This window comes from Siphateles boraxobius, unplaced genomic scaffold, assembly GCF_051911475.1.
Source record: "Siphateles boraxobius isolate OS27281-9 unplaced genomic scaffold, OSU_SipBor_1 29, whole genome shotgun sequence".
In the NCBI taxonomy this organism is placed as follows: domain Eukaryota; kingdom Metazoa; phylum Chordata; class Actinopteri; order Cypriniformes; family Leuciscidae; genus Siphateles; species Siphateles boraxobius.
In genome coordinates, this window is record NW_027508908.1 from 3847501 (window position 1) to 3867496 (window position 19996).

The 19996-nt window shown below is 35.8% G+C and overlaps 2 protein-coding genes across 2 annotated transcripts in view; one reads left to right on the forward strand and one right to left on the reverse strand.

Annotated features, from left to right (window-relative positions):
• The window catches only part of tbck (TBC1 domain containing kinase), a 60112-nt gene extending 54439 nt beyond the window's left edge, over positions 1-5673 (reverse strand). Inside the window, exons 1-4 of the mRNA XM_077246165.1 lie at positions 5500-5673; positions 4928-5146; positions 2309-2381; positions 167-281 (exon numbers count right to left, since the gene is read on the reverse strand). Of these exons, the coding sequence (XP_077102280.1) occupies positions 167-281; positions 2309-2381; positions 4928-5120 (381 nt within the window). The 5' untranslated portion in view covers positions 5121-5146; positions 5500-5673. The remainder of the gene's footprint in view (positions 1-166; positions 282-2308; positions 2382-4927; positions 5147-5499) is intronic.
• Positions 5651-18028, forward strand: aimp1a (aminoacyl tRNA synthetase complex interacting multifunctional protein 1a). The gene is made up of 7 exons (XM_077246173.1): positions 5651-5761; positions 8359-8492; positions 9251-9364; positions 9833-9994; positions 13623-13828; positions 15110-15278; positions 17745-18028. Coding segments are annotated over exons 1-7 (954 nt in total). The 5' UTR covers positions 5651-5759; the 3' UTR covers positions 17912-18028.
• Positions 18029-19996: the final 1968 nt, after the last annotated feature.

Consider the following 19996-nt stretch of genomic DNA (forward strand, 5'->3'; position numbering starts at 1 on the left):
AATAAAACCTAAAAAATAAAATAAAACCTAAAAAATAAAACAAAACCTAAAAAATAAAATAAAATAAAATAAAATAAAATAGTTTTGAACACTTGGTCAACCCAAACATGTTTACATCATGCAGCATGCCAATGACTTGTCAATACACTTCCGTGATTCCACATACCTCACGATCCAAGAGAACATTGTTGGGAGACAAGGCGCGGTGAACCATGCCATGTTCATTCATGAACTCCAAACCTTCTAGCACTTCATAGGCAACGTGAAGCACCATCTCTGGACTAAGAGAGAGACAAGAACATCTGAAAATGAGTCAATTTTTAGAGTGTCTCAAACAACTTACTAGTGGCTTTCATTTTCTACTGATGTCAGTGTCCCTATCAAGTCAAACTGAAATTCAATCACTCAATATGTATACAAGTAATATATAAATCTAAGTAATTATGGATATACACGTTAACCTATGTCATGTTTGACTGAATCAGGCACTGTGAAGTCAAATAAAAGGCATAAGCCCATACACATTAGAAATAGCATGGCAAAATACTATATAATGCCCTTTGAATTCATTTAAGTGCCATTCATTAAAAATAAACTGTCTGATTTAGACAGTAGATGGCAGAATATGAGCAGTCTGAGCTGTTCAGTTATTGGAAATATAGCACTGGTTTAGCTAGGAATGCTGCTTTTACATCTATTTATGTGCTTATTGATAATGCATGAAAAAAAGAGCTGAAAGTGAAAGACACAGCAGTAACACATTACATAACAATAAGGTTTCTTTTGAACTAACAATGAGCAGAGCAATTTATTAATCGTTGTTAATAAAAATGTTCATTAACTAATTTTAACATTGTTTGCATCACTGGCAGTAGTATGTCAACATTTTGACAGTTTAAACGGTTGACAAGCATTTACATCTTCACTGTATTTCGACATTAAACTGACGCTTTGCGCTGGAATTCACGCTCTGCTTCTGTGAAAAGAAAACCCCGCCTACTTTGATTTGATTGGCCATCTCAATCATTTTGACATTAAAGAACACTGTTAGACCACTGAGGCAGACCAGACTAAAAATTTAACTTTTAAACCTTTGTGTCATCCTAACAGTTGTATTCTATTTGATAATAGTAGATCAATCTTTATTCTGAATCAGCAATATGGAATAAAAATATAAGGATGGTCACATAAACTAATAAATTATTATAATCGGGGTTTTGAATAAAGTGCTTATGTACTGTAGATGTATCTAATGTTTTTCTATTAGACAAAGTTCATAGTGAGTTCTGGATAAAGGGAAACATGTTCCTAATATTCTATTATATATTGAATACATTACAGTATATAAGAATATACTAAACAGATTATTCAATGGAGTAGTGAAATATTCCTGGACTGATCGGTTTGACTGTAAATTGTCTCTTGATGTTTTATATTTTGTTTAAAATGTGAATCTTTATTGGTTTCGATCAGTTTATTTTGTCTTCCGTCTGGTTTTACAGTTATTTTTAGTATAACATTTGCTCAGTCTATGGCAATAGTTTGAACTGCTGCCACATTGGCCCATTCATTATTTTCTTAAACTCTGATCCCAATTGTGTCAATATTAATACAACATATTGTTATTATATAAAATAGAGTGAGCCATAACACAAACAACAATCAAATGCTTTCAGAAAAAAGAAAAGCTTTGCAAAAACTGTCCACACGAAGAATTTGACAACGGTGTCAACAGCTTCCACATGAGAGGATACAAACCACTAATGAATCTCAGAACAAACAAAAAAAAAAGCTCTGCCACAAATACCAATGGGTCTTTTAACCTGATAATGTAGAACAGATTCAAAATGATAAAACTGATAATAACTAGTCACTAAATTAAGTCTAAAGAATATGAACTGTTCAAATATGCCTTTCAGAAAATAACGTGGCAGTACCATGGTACAGTGATAGCATCAAAAGATAATACCATGGTAAAGTTTGGACATTTCTGTTGACATTTTATTTAAAATAAATGCTGAATTAAAGTATTGTTACAAAAGATTTCTATTTCAAATAAAAGATGTTCTTTGGAACCTTCTATTCATCAAATAATTCATTATAACATACAAATAAATGCAGCAAATAGGTATATTAGAATGATTTCTGAACGATCATGTGACACTGAAGACATTGGAGTAATGGCTTTGGCAAATTAAAGCAGCCTTGGTGAGACTTCCATCCAAAATATATTTTTTAAATGACCCCGAACATTTGAACAATTGTGCGAGTTCATCGAGGTGCATTTTCAGTTGGTCTTGATTGTTACCTGACTGGTTTCCCCTGCTTCAGAAGATCTTTTAGGCTTTTTTCATAGTGCTCAGCAACAATAACCAGCCGTTCTGAAAAATAACGAGAAAACAAAGAGTTTAAAGCAAGTACTTCCATAGATAACAAACACAGGAAAAACATTCTCTGAAATACATACCTTCTTGCTATTGTCTGCTGTTAGGTTAACGTGAGAATTTCTTTATGATTATTTTTTGTTTTGGGATAGTTCACCCTACTCACCCTCAAGTTGTTCCAAACCTGTATGCGTTTCTTTCTTCTGTTAAACACAAAAGAAGATATTTTGAAGAAATCTTGTAAATCAAACAGTTGACGGAAGCCATTGACTTCCATAGTATTTTTTTCATACAATGAAAGTCAATGGCTACCGTCAACTGTTTGATTGCGTTCAACAGACGAAAGAAACTCATACGTTTGGAACAACTTAAGGGTGAACTATCCCCTTTAAACTGGGTAATATGGTTACCGTTCATGGGTGTACTAACTGTGACGTTATTGATAAGGATGGGGAATTGGCTCGGACACACATGCGTAGTGGTTGTATGCGCAGGACAAACATGTAGAGTGTAAAAAAAAAGAGTCACCTTCATTTATATAGTGCTTTATTCAATGCAAATTGTTTCAAAGCAGCTTTACAGTGATACACAGGAAAATTATGATTTAATGATGCAAACTAACAAACATCAATTCTGCTGTAAAGCAGCTCTAAAAGGAAAATAGTGCCGTTGTTTAGCTGAAGTCAATTCAGTGTTGATTCTGTTCTGTTCAATAACCGTCTAAATTCAAGGATGAAACGAGTTCAATTAAGCAATAGAGAAGCTCTACAGACAATAGTGATGTCATCGTCGTCTCAGTTCAGCTCACATCTAAAACTGAAGGCATTGATGGTTCCATGAAGAACTTTTAACATCCATGGAATCTTTCCATTGCACAAAAGGTTCTTTAAAGTGGAAAAAACGGATCTTCAGATTATCAAAATGTTCTAAAAACAAAGAAAAAAGAATCTTTCAAGAACTGTTCAAAGAAGGTATTTGGGAAACCCAAAATAGTTCTTCTATTGCACTGCTAAAAAAACAAAAACTTTTGGTACCTTGATTTTTAAGAGTGCAAATATTCAGCATGCAAGTATGCAACTAAAAAACTTCCAGAAAATGTCACAATATCTTAAAAAAAAAAAAAACTTAATTTGCAACTGCTCTGAAGCGTGCAAGATCATCGTGTACTATTCCCATTTTAGTCAGCACAGTGAAGAAGAAAAAAAAAACTTAAAAACTTCCTCCCTAAAGACTTAAAAACTGATTTTCAATATCCTCAGAAATTAATATTCCCTCTAGCAAGATGATGACCAGCATTCAAGGTCATTTCTCAAACATGAAAGAAAGTTATAACACTAATAAATCTGCATAATGTCATAAGGACTTCAAACACATGTGTTTGCATACACATGCATCAATCTCATAGGGCACATATGCATGAACCAAAGTGCATTGTGCATGATAAATACTGAGCTAACAGCCATAAAGCAAATTAAGAAAAAAGAATCATTCTCGCAGAAGGATTCCGCACACGAACAATGCCATTAAACCACAGAGATAAAAATCACTAGGATAAAAGACAATAAAACTCTGAAGAGCACCAGAAAACAAAAACAGACTTGACGAGACATTAAAAGGAAATGGAAAACATTTCAAATGAATGACTTGTAAAAACGTGCCATGACATATTTCTTTTAATTGTAATATCTGCAGAGTAGGATGTCCAATAGACAGCTAACTATATGTAACATTTTACAATAAGGTTTCATTAGTTAATATTAGTTAACATGAACTAATAATGAACTGCACTTTTACGGCATTTATTAACCTTTGTTAATGTTAATTTCAACATTTACTAATACATTATTCAAATCAAAAGTTGTATTTTTTAACATTAGTTAATGCACTGTGAAGTAACATTAACAAACAATGAACAGCTGTTTATTATTAACTAACGTCAACAAAGATTAACAAATACAGTAACAAATGTATTGCTCGTAGTAGTTAGTTCATGTTAGTGAATACATTAAATCTTAACAAATGAAAACCTGCTTGTAAAGTGTTAACAAAATCCGATTCATTTTGCACTCAAAACTTTCTTGATCTGGAAAGCTCTAATTTGATTGGCTGACTTTATTTACATAGCGGTTCCGAAGCAGTTTTACAGTAATAAACAGGAAAATAACTGTGATTATGGCGAGTTTATCAATTATAAAAAGACTTCAATTTAGGTTATAAAGCAGCTGACTATATTGTCATTATTCAGCTCAAGTCAGTTGATTCAATTCAGTTTAATAACAGTGGCAATCTGTTGATCATCAAAATGATCATCAAAATGATCATCAATTATGAAACAAAATGGTTTAAAAGGCACTCTATTGCTAAAACAAGCACTTCCGAGAAAAAACAACACATTTTTTAAAGATTCTGAGAGAGCAGTCGCATTGTTTTCAAGTTATATCTGTGAAATAAACTGTATTTACTATTATTTACAGACGAACGGTCTTATTTGGGAATATTTGAGAGAAACACAGTGCACTAAAGCAAGAAATCCATGACCATACCATGTTTCCCTCTGGTGATGTCCACATACTGGCACAGTCTGGGATGGGTGATGGTCTTGAGGATCTGGAAGCGTCCCAGGATCTTGATGGAGTTTGGGGTGAGAGGAAGTCCATTGCTGCCACACACGTCATGAGGAAGAGGAGAAGCGAAGAAGGTGGAGGCCCCCAGTTCAGCATCTCTGAGGGGCTTCATGACTCACCTGATGCTCAACAAACACACTGACAAGGAGCACAGAATGCAGTTATATCGCTGAATGCTTTTAAATGATTTTCGTACATTACTTTGTCATTTCTGAAATTAGTCAGGATAATGTTTTCTTTTTAAATACAACATAAATGTTTACTTACAACAGTTAATATATCAGGAGAACCTAGATTAATCATAATTGTAAAACGTGTATGTTTCATCTTACAGCATAGCATAATATTTTGTCGTTTACATGATTACAACATAAACTAAACCAACTTTTGACGATATGTAATTGAAATACACTGTACACACATGGATTTCTGCATGCTTGCTGGCGCTTTGAACTGTGAATTACAAACGCAAAATAAAATCAGCAGCATACCTGTTTATCTGAAATGAAAGACTGCTCCATTTGATTCACGTGTCCATTGATAATATTACAGGTATATATTTGTGATTTTGAGAGATCGGTGAAGTCTTCCGGAGACTGTAAACAGCTGAAGCGCGTGGCGTGTTTATCCCGCGCCAGCGAACAGCTGAACGACGCGTGACCGGTGGCGTCATCACCCGTCGACGCCAGTGAGAGGCAAGTGTGTGTGTAGCGTGTGGCTTTAAAGCAAAGAAACATACGGTTGCAGTTGTATGTGAGTACTAGTGCACGAATAAATGTTTTGTTTATTTGTCTATGTAATGTATTAGGCATGTAACTCTCTGTTATAGAGCTGAAGACGTATAAATATGCGGTATGGACTAACATGTGAAGTGACAATCAGCAGCACTGTATCTATAAAAAGACAATAATGTCATCAGTCATGATGATCCTCCCGTATGAATGCCACTACTCATAAAAACATCATGTAATGGCACATTATGGTTAAATGTTCAACCTTGGGTAGACATCTGCTGTGAGGGGTTAAAACGTGAAACTGGTTTATCATAATTTATAACAACAGTAATAAAAATAAATATATTGTTATTTCCTCTCTGTATTTGCAAGCTTAACATTTAAGCTAATGTTCTTTGACATGAACAATTATTAATAAACAATTCTTTTTTGCTTTCTGTCTTTACTTTAACTTGCAGTATATGGTCTGTCAAACCAGTTCATTCACCTGTTCTGAACAAGTCAACGTATAACAAAAATATTTTAAGTGTTTTTTGTGTATATCTGACCATTTCAGTTAAAATACATAGTAACTCTTTGTTTTAAAGTGTCTGTTACTTGTAGTTAGTATTACTATAAATAGTGCATGCAACTACCCCTAAACCACTCCCTACCAAGTAGCCTAGGCCTACATGTAGCCTAGTTAATTATTATTACTTAGTACTTAAATATAAGATGACACTGTAACATGGGACTATTCAAATAAAGTGTAACCAAATACAACATTGCAATTAATTTAGCAAATGTACAGTGCAATGTTTCCTATTATTCTTGTCATATTGCATGATTAAACAGTGTTTTGCACAGGTCACATATATATGACTGAAAGCCTTTATCTTGTTTAACGTAATAGACTCCAGTTGCATAAAACATTTCTTAATTTACAAATCAGTAAAGTGACTTATAGCATGTTGGTGTTATAAACCTTAAGTTTAATGGTGTGTTTAAATTACAGAACTCCAGTTCTTTTATCTTAAAATGGGCGTTATATGTTGGTTTTTGCAAACCTTAAACTTAATAAATAAATTGAATAAGTATATAATAATAGTTGTAATAAATCATAAATTAAAGTTGTTTTGGGTTCCTAATATGCAATTATTTCAGGGACAGTAACTTTTACATAGAATCATTCCTGTGGGATGCGAGTAGTTACGATAGTTTAGTATTTCTTGATTAAGTCTTTATTGCGATATGACTTGGGGCTGGTGGCCAATGGAAACGCTGACTAATGTGCGCAGCACAAGTGCGTGGTCGTTATCTCCTCGCCATTCAGACTTGCATGAATGTGACAGCTGCTCCTGTAAATGTTCACTGGTGTCGGATGTAACACATGGCCTTAAATGTCTTCAAGAGCTCTGATGTTTTCATGGTTCCTTTCACAGATGACGTTGGGGGTTTTTTTGGTTGAGTTTCACAAATTTTATATCCGTTGCATGGCTTACATTCTCATTTATTGGCTGTCATGCGACGCCGGTGACCACTGCTGAAGGGGATTATTGGAAAACGGTGACAACCGAGCTTTTTGGAAATGTTTTTGGAAGTGTTTTGGGCTCCGGCTCGGCCCCGGGACTCGTTTTCAGGGGTTATGCAAATGAAAACAGTCCTGTCATGGAGCTCATAAATTCTTCCACCACAGGCCCATTTAAAGCAGTTCAAGAACTTCAAAAACAAGAGACTTTGATCCACGATATTATCAACTCCAGCTTTTTTGTGTTTCTAATTTCCTCATCTGAACTCTCTGTTTTCATCCCGCGCCAGCTGTTGTTTTCCAGCACCACCCTGCACTATGTGTTATGATGTGTTCTTCTCTTTTCCTACGCCTTGTAAAAATTCCCTTAGTCCTTTTTGCAGTGGATGAGCCAAAGCCAAATGTGTAATGTGTCCATGTTCCTTCACCAGCTGTCGTTTGACTGAATGGGAATTGTTGTTTGATCCATTGTGGAACCAAAGAGGATTCCTCAAACAAAACGCTTTTATAGTGGCGGCAGGGGCCGAGAGGACAGTGACGCAATGGTGCAGGATTTGTCTGATCGTGGATATGAGAACACACACATTTAGATGCCACATGGCTTGATTTCCATCCTCTTCCTTGTTCGGGAATATGGTTGTTGACGAACTTCAACTTGGCGATTCAAATGGTCAAATCTTAATGGTACTGAAGTGAGAATGCAAAACACGGTTCACTGGGATTAGGATGGAGAATGTACTCTTTGATGAGGTTTTCACGTGTTGTTTGGCGTCTGGCCGATCTATTGTTAAGCATCTGGCTGGTGTCAGACGTTTCATTATGATTCCCCTTCATGGAAGGGGATTAGGACAGAAAGTTGGCCTCATATCGGTATAAATTACAAATTAGAGCTCCGTGTAAAGTTTGCCAAAACACCTCATGTTTATGAGCGCCAAAGATCAGAAAGATCTCATTTAAAGAGGTCATGCTCTCTCGAGTGCCGCATGTTCCCAAGCACAGATAGGATGTCCCAGAGGATCTTTTTTTTTTTTTTTTTTAAGCATGTTTATGAGTGACTAAGAGTTCCTACCGCGTTTGATCTTGTCTTTCCCTTTGGCTCGTTTTTCCAGGTTCCTGGTACGATCCCTTTTCAGGATGTCTGGCCACACACCCTCACTCATGAGACTGGAACAGAAGGCTGCGGAGGCTGAGCAGCTCATCGAATACCTCAAGCAGCAGGTCCAGCTGCTGAAAGAGAAAGCCAGTAAGCGGATGCATGAGGCGTGCATGTGTGTTCATCACAGGTCAATGAGAAATACAAATGCCAGAGAGGATGAAAAGTAGAAGGAGAGCGAACTTAAAAATCTAGTTTAAAATGCAAGTGCCAAGATTTGCTTTAATGGAGGTTTCATACATTTATTACAAAAAAAAAGTTAAGCAGAAATATTAAAATAGAAATGTATACTTTTATTCAGATTAAATTGATCAAAAGCGACATTAAAGACATATTACAAACGATGTATTACTTCAAAGAAATGCTGTTTTTTTGTTGTTGCTTAAAGCACAGACACTTTGATTTAGTGGATATTTCCTATATAAAAGAAATAGTTCTCCCACAAATGAAAACTCTGTCATAATTTACTCACTCTCAAGTATGTGTATGAATTTCTCTTTTTTTGTGCTGAACACAAAAGAAGATATTTTGAAGAATGTCGGTAACCAAACAGATGATGGGCCCCATTGACTTCCATAGTATTTTTTTCCATGCTATTGAAGTCAATGAGCCGTGGACCTGTTTCATTACCAACATTCTTCAAAATATTTTTTTGTCTTCAGCATAAGAAAGAAATTCATACAGGGTTGGAAAAACTTGAAGGTGAGTAAATAATGACAGAATTTTCATTTTTCAGGTGAGCTGTCCCTTTAATAATATTTTAAACAGGACTGCATCCTTATTTGTCACTGCTGAATTGATGAATTGATGTGTGTTTGTCTTGTTCTAAGAAATGTTGTTTTGTGTAGTTGTGCAGGCCACAGTGAAAGAGGAGAAGAAACTGATGGTTGAGAACGCCAAGCTCAAGAAGGACATTGAGGACCTGAAGAAACAACTTTTTGAAATGGAAAGAAGTAGAGGAGGTATAATATCACATAACACACTGTATTCTTGCTGATGTTCTTGAAATAATGAAGTACTAAGATGCTGTACTTGAAAACATACTGTTTTCTAAACATACTGCTTTTGGATTTCAAAACTTTCTACAGTCCAGAATTAAACCCATCAACACATGACCACCCACATTAAACATCAATGATGCCTGCTGGGTGGTCAGAAACTCCTAAACACAGAACTAATGTTAAAAATAAAATCTGAAAAATTTAGCCAGACTCTGTGCTGTTCCTGGTTATATTCGTAGTTAGTTACAGGTGGTATTAGGGGGAGGGACATTCTCATTCTTGAGAGCTTTTGAGTGGATACAAATCTGTGCAGTGCAAGATGAGCGTAAATATAGTGCCTTCAAATTAGTAAACAAACCTTCACCTTGTTGTGAGTATTTGGGATTGTTTTTCTAATGATAAAAAAAGTCAAATAATTGTTCTTCGCAGTGAAAGAGGTGGCCATGCCTTCAGCGGAGCCCAGCATCCAGTGTGTCTCTAAACCGACAGCCGCAGAGCCACCTGCCCCAGCAGCCCCTTCTGCTCCCGCCACAAAAACACCGCCTGCCAAAAACAACGATGACACGAAAAAGATGAAAGCCGAGAAGAAGGGTAAGCATACTTTTGAGACTATTAGTATGACATTTCCTTTTATAACAGTTCATCTCTGCAGTGGCAAAGTTTCCAGCAATTGCTGTTGATTTATTTGCAACACCATCCAAAATGTTTGCGATGTCAGAGCTTTATTTTAAGGTGTTGCGGTGTAATTATATATTTAAAGGAATACTTGGGCAAAATGGGCTTTCAATAAAATGGCTGCCTATACAGTACAAAGGCTTTTCTTTCTTTTTTGTCGGTGTCTACCCGAATAGAGAAAACAGAGAAAAGAGGCTGTTGACTTCCTTTTTGCCAAATTGGTAGGAAAACTTCAACATCCACAATGCACTTGGGCATGTTGGCATCCAAGGCCACTCCCTTTAGTCTACTATGGATACGCTTACCAGTCAAATAATGCCTTGCTTTAGTAGGACATACTACTTAGCAAACTTTGAGTCATAACGGTGTTGAAAGAATTCAAAAAGTGAACGTTTAGCATGAGTGAGTTACTATCGGTTTCCAGTGAAGGATCCAGCACAGTGTTGGCAGCGTCTAAAAACTGCAAAGAATCGTAAATATACCGCCACAATGGAAAATCTGAAAAACCTCCGTGTTTTTAGTCGACTTCAAAACTGGATGACCACAAACACAGTGTTTTATGCCAAACAGAGGGGAAAAACATTTTGTCAGTTCTGCCAGTACAGGTAAGAAAGCTTCTATTTTTACCATAATGTTGTTTAAAGAGTAGACAGAGAACAGTATCATTTTCAGTGCTATTGCTAAACAATAACGGTTCTGGTAATATTAACCCTCTTGTCGATCCGACTGTCCGTGCACAGGGATGCAAAAATCTGTAGTTTTCACGAAAGCCCTGGAACTAGGTTTTGCGTCACACGGTGGACTTTTCTGACAGATAAACGTGATTTTTTTCAGTACAGGTAATGCGGAGTATAAGTAAACATTGTTTACAATACAAGGCGGGTCGCAAATCGGGGAAGTTTCTGAGCAATATTAATTAGGTTTGGTTTAGGCCTATGACACTGTAAAATAAAGTGTTACCGATGAAAGTCTCTATAAGAGGGCCATAAATATGGCTAATTATTAAGGGTAGGCTGTCGTGTCTTGGGGTGAATTCAGTTTTTGTTTGGGGAACATGTGAATGATTTACACCAGTGTTTCTCAACTGATGGGTCGCGGACTGTGCAGTCAAAGGAACGATGACAAACGTGATTTTCTGATGCAAGACTTATTATTTTGAAAGATGTGCATGAAAAGCTGTTAACCCTCCTGTCAGACACAGTTTAAGTAAAGAGTGCCTGGGAAAAACGTGTTGTCCTGATTCAGCATCTGCGGTCAGATGAGATGTTGTCAGGGTATAGCAGTGTCATCAATAATGGCGTGTATGCATTTGCACAGTTTGAGAAGAGGCCATGAGCAAATGTTAGCTGTGGATGCAGCTCAAACTCATTTGGGTTACAACCTGATCTGAAGGCAAACCAGATTTAAAGACGTTACGATTGTCTTCGGGTTGTTATATTTCATTTAGTATTCGTATCCTAAAGAGCAGAGCATATGAAATGAATCAGATTTCCTTTCATGGTTATTTTTTATTATGAAAATGATTTTCATTTCAAATCACTTTAATCCCTCCAACTTGGGAACAATCTGTTCATACTGTATCTAAGTACAAAAATCGCAGATCATGTTTGTGCATTATTGGGCTGAGGAAAAAATGTTAACTTGTGTGCTTTTCTGACATTCCTGTGGGCCAGATGTTAAAAGCAGTTTAATAATTCTCAGATATGCCTCTCCTCCTTCAATGTTGATGTGATGAATGCTGTGTTTCGGTGTGGATGAAAGTCTCTCTTGCACCTGTATTTCATGCACACCTCTTTCATGGCAGTGCTATATGGCTCGTCACATTTAGAAGACTTGGAGGAATCTTGGCACATTTTCTTAGACTTAAATTAGGGCTGTGTGATTAATCAAAATCACAATTGAAATCATAAAAACCACAAAAGCCTGTGGTTGAATTAATTATATACAGGGTCTGCATGCAAAAGTGAAGGGTCGTCTACTACACTGGTTTTTTCCTCTTTAAAGGTTTGGAATAAAAAGCATATTTAACAGCTGTTGACAACTCGACGTGGAATTTAAAAGGTGTTCTGAGAAAGTGAAGAGGGTTTAACCAGGCCGCATTGCTGCGTGAAAGTGAATAATTATGGACAAAATAAAACATTACTGGGGCTTTCCACGAATAAAATGCATTTTGGTGGATTTCTGTGACACTTTCAAGTGTTAAAGTCAAACATTAAACAAGAGATATGTTAGATAAAATTGATATGAAACTGGTATGAACCTTTTTTAATACATCAAATTTACAGTCAAAAACGTTAAACCTTTGAGACCAAAATGGCTTTTTAAGGCATCTGTAAATGCATTTAAAGTCTGTTTAGAGAGAACGGTGTCGTCTTAGCGGCCCCTAATTTAATATCAAATGACCAATTAGACGGAAGTGAATCAATCAAAACTAACTTTAGCTGGAAATAACATTATTCAAGAACCACTATAAAACCAAACCAATCTCCGTTGCCTTAAATTATATATGTTTAACTCTGTAAAAAGCTGCTTTGTAAATGAGGATGACTTGACTTGTAAACTGATTTTATTGACAATTTGAATTACCCAAAGCCTAATGTTTAGGGTAAATAAAATATTTGTTTAATTGTATAATTTTATTTGTAATAAACTAATTATTAGTAAATATTGTGCTGCTATAATAAAAATTGTTAATTGATTAAAATCCCTAGTCCTCTCCCAAAAATGTATTCCTGTGATCAAAGCTGAATTTTCAGCATCATTACTCCAGTATCACATGATCCTTCAAAAATCATTCTAATATGATGATTTGCTGCTCAAGAAACATTTCTGATTATTATCAATGTTGAAAACAGTTTAATATACTGCTTAATATTTTCATGGAATTTTTTTTTTTTTAAGAATCAATGTACGTTTTTACTGTCACTTGATAAAAGGATCCTTGCTGAAAAGTATTAATTTTATTATTTAAAGTAATTTCACTGACCCCAAACTTTTGAACTGTAGCGCTTGTATAGACTAGCCATTTTCATTTCAAGATTAGCAAGGTGAAGTGGTGGTCCAAAACAGTGTCCCCTGACCCCCTAACCCTAGCAGTGATAAAGTTGTACATTTTTTCAAATGACTGGTGTGATTAGAAACAAACGCCATACTGAAGCCTTTGTTGGCAGAGTTGTTTTGGGAAAAGCTCGGAAACAGAACAGAAATTACAAGCCTGGATAATTTACATGGCTTGAAAAGTGTCCCAACAGCTCCCTGGGGAACAATGTGCACAAGCTAAAAATATCTATCAAAGAGCTGCATTAAAAACACCTCACAAACTAAAGGCACATTTCCTCAGGATGGACATGTACTGTAATAAAATCCCAGAATGACACAGTGTGCTGAGGTTGGTGCAATGTCTGTAACAGCAGTACATACACAGCTTGTGCTTTTTACAGATATTTATGGTGTGTTATTTGATGATTCACAATTTAGCAATTCCGTTTCGATTTACAAACACACAAATATCTGAAAGACACATTCTGATGCGCTTTTGGTCCAGGTGAGAAGAAAGAGAAGAAGCCAACGGCGCCTCCTCAGGAAGAGGCAAAAGTTGACGTGTCCCGGCTGGATTTGCGGGTGGGCCGCATCATCAGCGCAGAGAAGCACCCTGACGCCGACTCTCTCTACGTTGAGCAGGTGGATGTGGGCGACGCGGCCCCGCGCACTGTTGTCAGTGGCCTGGTCAAACACATCCCTCTGGAGCAGGTATCCATCTAACCCCCGACAAACACCCGTGTTTGGCACAGAGTCATCGCTACAGAAATCACTGAAATGCATCAAATTATTTATCGCATTTATTCAGTCATTTATATTATAGCATGACTTAAGTACTTAATTTCGTAATTACAGTAAAAAAAAAAATCAGTTATTATCAGTGGATTGAATTTTCATTGTCAGATCTCACTGATTACCGAATTTTCAGTTTACTTGAAAAAAAAAATTAAAATCAAGTCCACAAAAAAAGGACATTAAATTATCCCTCCAGTTGTATTTATCTTTAGTATATTGAAAGAAAAATCGGTTACTCTTTAATTTATGGTAATGCAGCTACAGTGTAATTGCACAAATAAGTACTGAGTAATAATAATTAACTACATGTGTTTAGGCTTACTTGTAATTATGCATAATGTACTGTTATTACATGTAACATGCAACATTGAATTAAAATGTTACTGAAACATGAATCATGGCCAAATCTCAGATTAAGATTTATCAAGCTAATATTTACACCCCTAGTAGACTATGTTATGCAATAGTCTGAAGTTACATGAACACTGTACGCCTCGCTACTGTACCTGAGAGCAATCTTTGTTTGCCATAAAAAAGAATACGGCTTTTGTTGATTAGGTGTTATGTGTCAGAATATTGTGAAGGGGGATATTTCAGTTTTACTGTTTCATATAAAACCTCTGCACTAGCACGATTCATACGTGTCCATAAACCTGCTCCATGCAGACAGCTCGGTCTCATGTGTTTTATTTTCCAGAACCCTGAGTTTATGATTTGTTTAGGGGATTCCTAGCAGCTCGTCAGAAATTCGAATTACACCTATAAAATGCGTCTGTTTCCTTCATTCATTTAATCATGTAGGGTCCCCCTCCCCCCTCTGGTTATGACAACATCAGAGTTGCTTTATGTATATTTGTGCATTTATAGAGTAGAAATGATAATGAATGTCCAAAGTTTGTTTCATGCAGGACTTGGAGGTAGATGAAATGAATGAGATTGCTTATTGCATGTATTCAGTTTATTAATTTTGTTAGGGGTCTGTTTTGTTCTGCCTCCCTTGTTCTTGGTTATAAAAACGAATAATTCAGCTATTATGAAGTTGCCCAGCTGTTTCTTATTATGCAGTATGTTGTTGATATTTTTGGAACATTGCATAATTTTTTCTTTCTGCCATACAATAATAAGTTAAACATTTTATTGATCGTGATTCCCATGCCGACCATTTAACTGTCTTATGCTGGATTCCTCCATCTTCAGATGCAGAATCGTATGGCTGTGCTGCTCTGCAACCTGAAGCCTGCTAAGATGAGAGGTGTGTTGTCTCAGGCCATGGTCATGTGCGCCAGCTCTCCGGAGAAAGTTGAAATCCTAGATCCCCCGAGTGGAGCCGTGGCTGGAGACAGGGTTTCCGTCCAGGGCTTCCCAGGTAACTTTTCATATTTATACACAAACGTACTGCAGTGAAATACGAGATTACCGTAGATTACCGTCACTCGTCCAATGGCATCCACAGTCTGCTTTATAGATCACATCTGAGTTCCTCATGTCGGTTTATTAAAGGAATATCTCTCATAACGATTAAAGTTCTGCTATGATTTACTTGCCTTCATGTCATTTCGAAACCAGTATGAGTTTCTTTCTTCCATGAGACACGAAAGTAGGCAAAATGTTGACACTGCTCTTTTCAAAAAAAAAAAAAAAAAAATGAAATGAGCATATGGTGACCAGCAGCTGTCATGATCTAAAAACTGCATTAAAATATCATAAAATCCATTTATATGACGCATGCACTATATTCCAAATTTTCTGAAGCCATATAAAAGCTTGTCGGTATTCACTTTTGCCATAGCTCTCAAACTTCTTTTGCATCATTGACCTGCCACAACATCTTGTTTGGATGAAGAATTTACAGGTTGGCCATTTGATATGTCATTCAGATGGTCTCTTTCTTCCTGTCCAAGATCAGCCATAATAAGCTGTAATGTAGTCCAGCCTTCTCATGTCGTTAGTCAAACATCTTGCTATGCCACTTTAAGGGGTACAGATTCTCAAGGCTGTTATTTAACCACAATTGTCCCATTGAATCCTAAAGATCTTTCAGTAATGAACTTGACTTTCTGTGTTTCTTAACTGGAATGCACTACACAACACATGCTACCAGATTTTCAAGTAGTTGAGGACCCAAACTCACGCAGAAACGTGTGCCTCGTGACAAATGAAAACAATGTGCTCTAAAATCAGCTCAAAATATCTAACATGTTGGATCCCCTCATATTCTGAGTCTGTGCCCATCACACGCTATGCAATTTCTGTAAAATCTCTCTACTCTGCGTGCCCGAAATCTGCAGACTGGCTTTAACTTTTCAATATCCGGCAATTCGACTTGACTGCAATGACACGATTGGATGAGAACTGAACTGAGCTGGATGATGCCATCACAGTTTTCTCCAGAGCTGCTTTATTGCTGAATTGAACTCATTTCACAATTTATTAACTTATCACAGTTATTGAACCGAACTGAATCAACACTGAACTGATTTCAACTGACTAATGACTGTTTACGTATTTTTAGAGCTGATTTACAGCAGATTGGGATTTTTTCCTGTTTATCACTTTAAATCTGCTTTGAAACAATCTGTATTTTATATAATTTGCTATATAAATAAAGGTCACTTGACTTCAAAAAATCTGGGAAAAGTTGCATAGTGTATTCAAGCCTGTAGATGTTTGCATTCAACTATATAAGCTAATATTATTTTCCCATTAAAATAAAGAGCGAATTCCTCAGTGCTTTGGGGAAACTCACAAACAATCCAAATTTTACTCTCAAGATGCGAAATATGGTGGATCTGGCATGCATGCGATTTGGAAGAGTGCAGCATTCGTGTTTGGGCACAATAACTAACGGGAAGATTCCCAGGAATTGTGTGAATGTGGAGCGCAGAGGTGGACCATCTGCACAGGACACAGTGAGAATAATGTCTCTTTCACCTTCCCAGCTCTTCCTCGTGTTTCCTTTTTGGCTGAAAAGATGTTGCCCCGGTCTTTTTATTTTTTCACAGTAAATCACAGTTGTTATTCTCAGTTGTTCCCAATACGAACACAAAGCACGTAGCACGAATAAGGCAGTTCTCCAAATTCCTCCAGTTGTTGGGAGTCATAAAATGACATTTACAGCAACAAAAAAATGGCCATAACACAATAATTACAGGGAGAGAGGGATTACAGACAACAAATTTGATATTATGTTTTTTACTTCCTTTTCTACTCTTCCTTCTTGTATTCTGCTTGTTCTTTTTATGAATTGCCATGCTATTATTTGGTATTCTCCCATGCAAAAGTCTCTGGGATTATTCTCCCATGCAAAAGTCTCTGGGATTTCATCTAAATTTCATATTTGTTGAGGTTTTATTTTGTATTTATTGCATGCATCTGTACCTGTCCTGTAGTCATTAAAAATAATAGGGAAAGACTGTGACCTTTTTTAGCCCTTTCTTTGTTTGTACCGTTATGGTGGATGTGAAAAGGTCAGCACTAGAATATTAGACGCATAAAACCAGGATCCCTGTCTGCATTCAAATCAAGTGTTTGGATTCATTTTGGTTTGATTTATGTCTGCGTATTGTTGGTAGTAGCAAAAACAGGTGTCTTTATCTGATTTCCATGAGTCCTTGAGTTTTGGCGCATCTCGCTTTGGCTCAGCTTGATTTCAATGGAACGGAGTCACTTTAAACTCGTTCTAGATTCATTATGAATTAGCCTGGTGAAGTGGATGTTAATGACACCCCGAGATGATTTCAAAACCGGCTTTGTTTTCAGTCTTTTTACCGCTGTTGGGAAAAATAATCACTAATGAGTAATGACACTTTTTTTTTTTTCTCTTTTGGTCCAGGTGAGCCTGACAAGGAGCTGAACCCTAAGAAGAAAGTGTGGGAGCAGGTCCAGCCAGACTTGCGCACCGATGACCAATGTGTGGCCACTTACAAGGGCGCTGCCTTCGAGGTCGCTGGCAAAGGAGTGTGCAAAGCTCAGACAATGAGTAACAGCGGTATCAAATAGAAACTTCTGGGTGATTTCCTTCAGTGAGAAGGCTGATTTTCTAACCTTTAGAGTCTAGACCTCTCTAACTCTGCTGAATGAAGGGACACGTTTGAGAATAATAAAAAATAATAAATATTTTCTTTTGAATGTCTTTTTTTTCTTGGTATATATACACTGAACTGTCAATAGATATGTTTTTTTTTGTTACACTTTACAATAAGGTCTCATTTGTTAATGTATTGACTAATGATGAGCAATACTTTTGTTACTGTATGTATTTTTCGTTAATGTTAGTTAATAAAAAATTGTTTAACTCATAGTGCATTAACTAATGTTAACAAATACAACATTTGATTTTAATAATGTATTCATGTCAATTTCAACATTTACTATCTAAAATTAATAAATGCTGTAGAAGTATTGTTCATTCTTTGTCCATGTCAACTAAATTTCTTTACTGTTAATTAATGAAACCTTATTGTAAAGTGTTACCCATTTTTTAAATGATTAAAATGCTAACTTTAAAATAAGTTTCACATATTAAATCAGGTATAATTTGTTTATAATTAAATAGTGATGCAGATTTTAACGAGTTTTAAAAACATTAAATATTATTGTTATTATATTATTATATACATTAAAAACATATTTCCAGATTTTGTCCTGGAGTTAATTGGATTGTAATGTTATTTTATTTTAAAGTTCATTTTACATATACATTCTTATTGTTTCAGGATGTATAAACTATATAGTTAGTATATTATGAATAAAACTGAATTAACAGTCAACAATAGTAAATTTAATTAACATTAACCTAGATTAATAAAATGTGAGATTTTTTTTATTGTTAGTTTATATGAATATGAATATTAAGGAATTGAAGCTTATTGTGAAGTGTTACCAAAATTATGAAGTCCATTTATTCCTATCAGAATAATGTGCACCAATGAATCGTGCACAATAAGGCCAGTATTGTGTATTACAAATCAGTACATACGTATAAATGTAATGTTGATAATGCATTGTTAGGTAAATTACAATGATCTAAACTAAAAATATAAAAATAAAGCTCTTGCGGCAGCATAAAGTCAGATATCAATAGTACAGAAACGGGCGTTCTTGAAGTCTGGCCTGTTCTCTCTATGTTCTCAAATAAAGCGTTTGTTTTTGAAGATCCATAATAAAACAATAAGGTTTAATACGTTTTTGAATCATATTAATTTCCTCAGAATTAATCTTATCTGAGCTTGTTTCTTCAAGCCATTTTGAATGGCTTCGTATTATTGATCCCTCAAGAGAAACATCATAGACATTTGCACAGGAAGTGTCATCAAATGTGTGTTAAACTGCTGGATTTATGTCCACACCAACCCCATTCTGTCCAAAATAATCAACTCCATGAGTGTAGCTCAACATCAGTGTCATCTAAAAAATGTTTTTTTTTGTCTTTTTATTTTTTTGTATTATGTATCTTTTGAATAAGTGCATAAAAGGAAGAAACTTGTTCTGCAATTGCTTCTTTCACGTGGAGTTTCTGTCCATGTCCAAGTCCTACAGTGTGTTACAATAAATGGATAAAATATACAGTTAGAAAAAAGTTCATAAGAATTTGCAAATCACCATCATCTAGTATCCGGTGTTTATTTGGTGTATTAGTTGTTGAGAGCTTCTCTGAGGAAATGTCAATGGCAAAATGCTGAAGTGTCTTCAGGCAACAGTCCTCCTGGAGGAAAGAGGGACACTTATGTGGTGGTTATGAACATCGCCCACACACACATATATATATATATATATATATGCACACACATAAATACAAACTTTTATGTTGATGCGATTAATCGATTTGACTGCACTTACAGTATATATATATATTAGTGCTGTCAAATCGATTAATTGCAATTAATCACATGTAACAAAAGTTTTTTATTCATAATATGTATGTGTATATATATTTGTGTGAATGTGTGTGCGTGTCTGTGTATATATACATACATAAACACACACGTGTGTGTGTGTGTGTGTATATATATATATGTACACTCACCTAAAGGATTATTAGGAACACCATACTAATACTGTGTTTGACCCCCTTTCGCCTTCAGA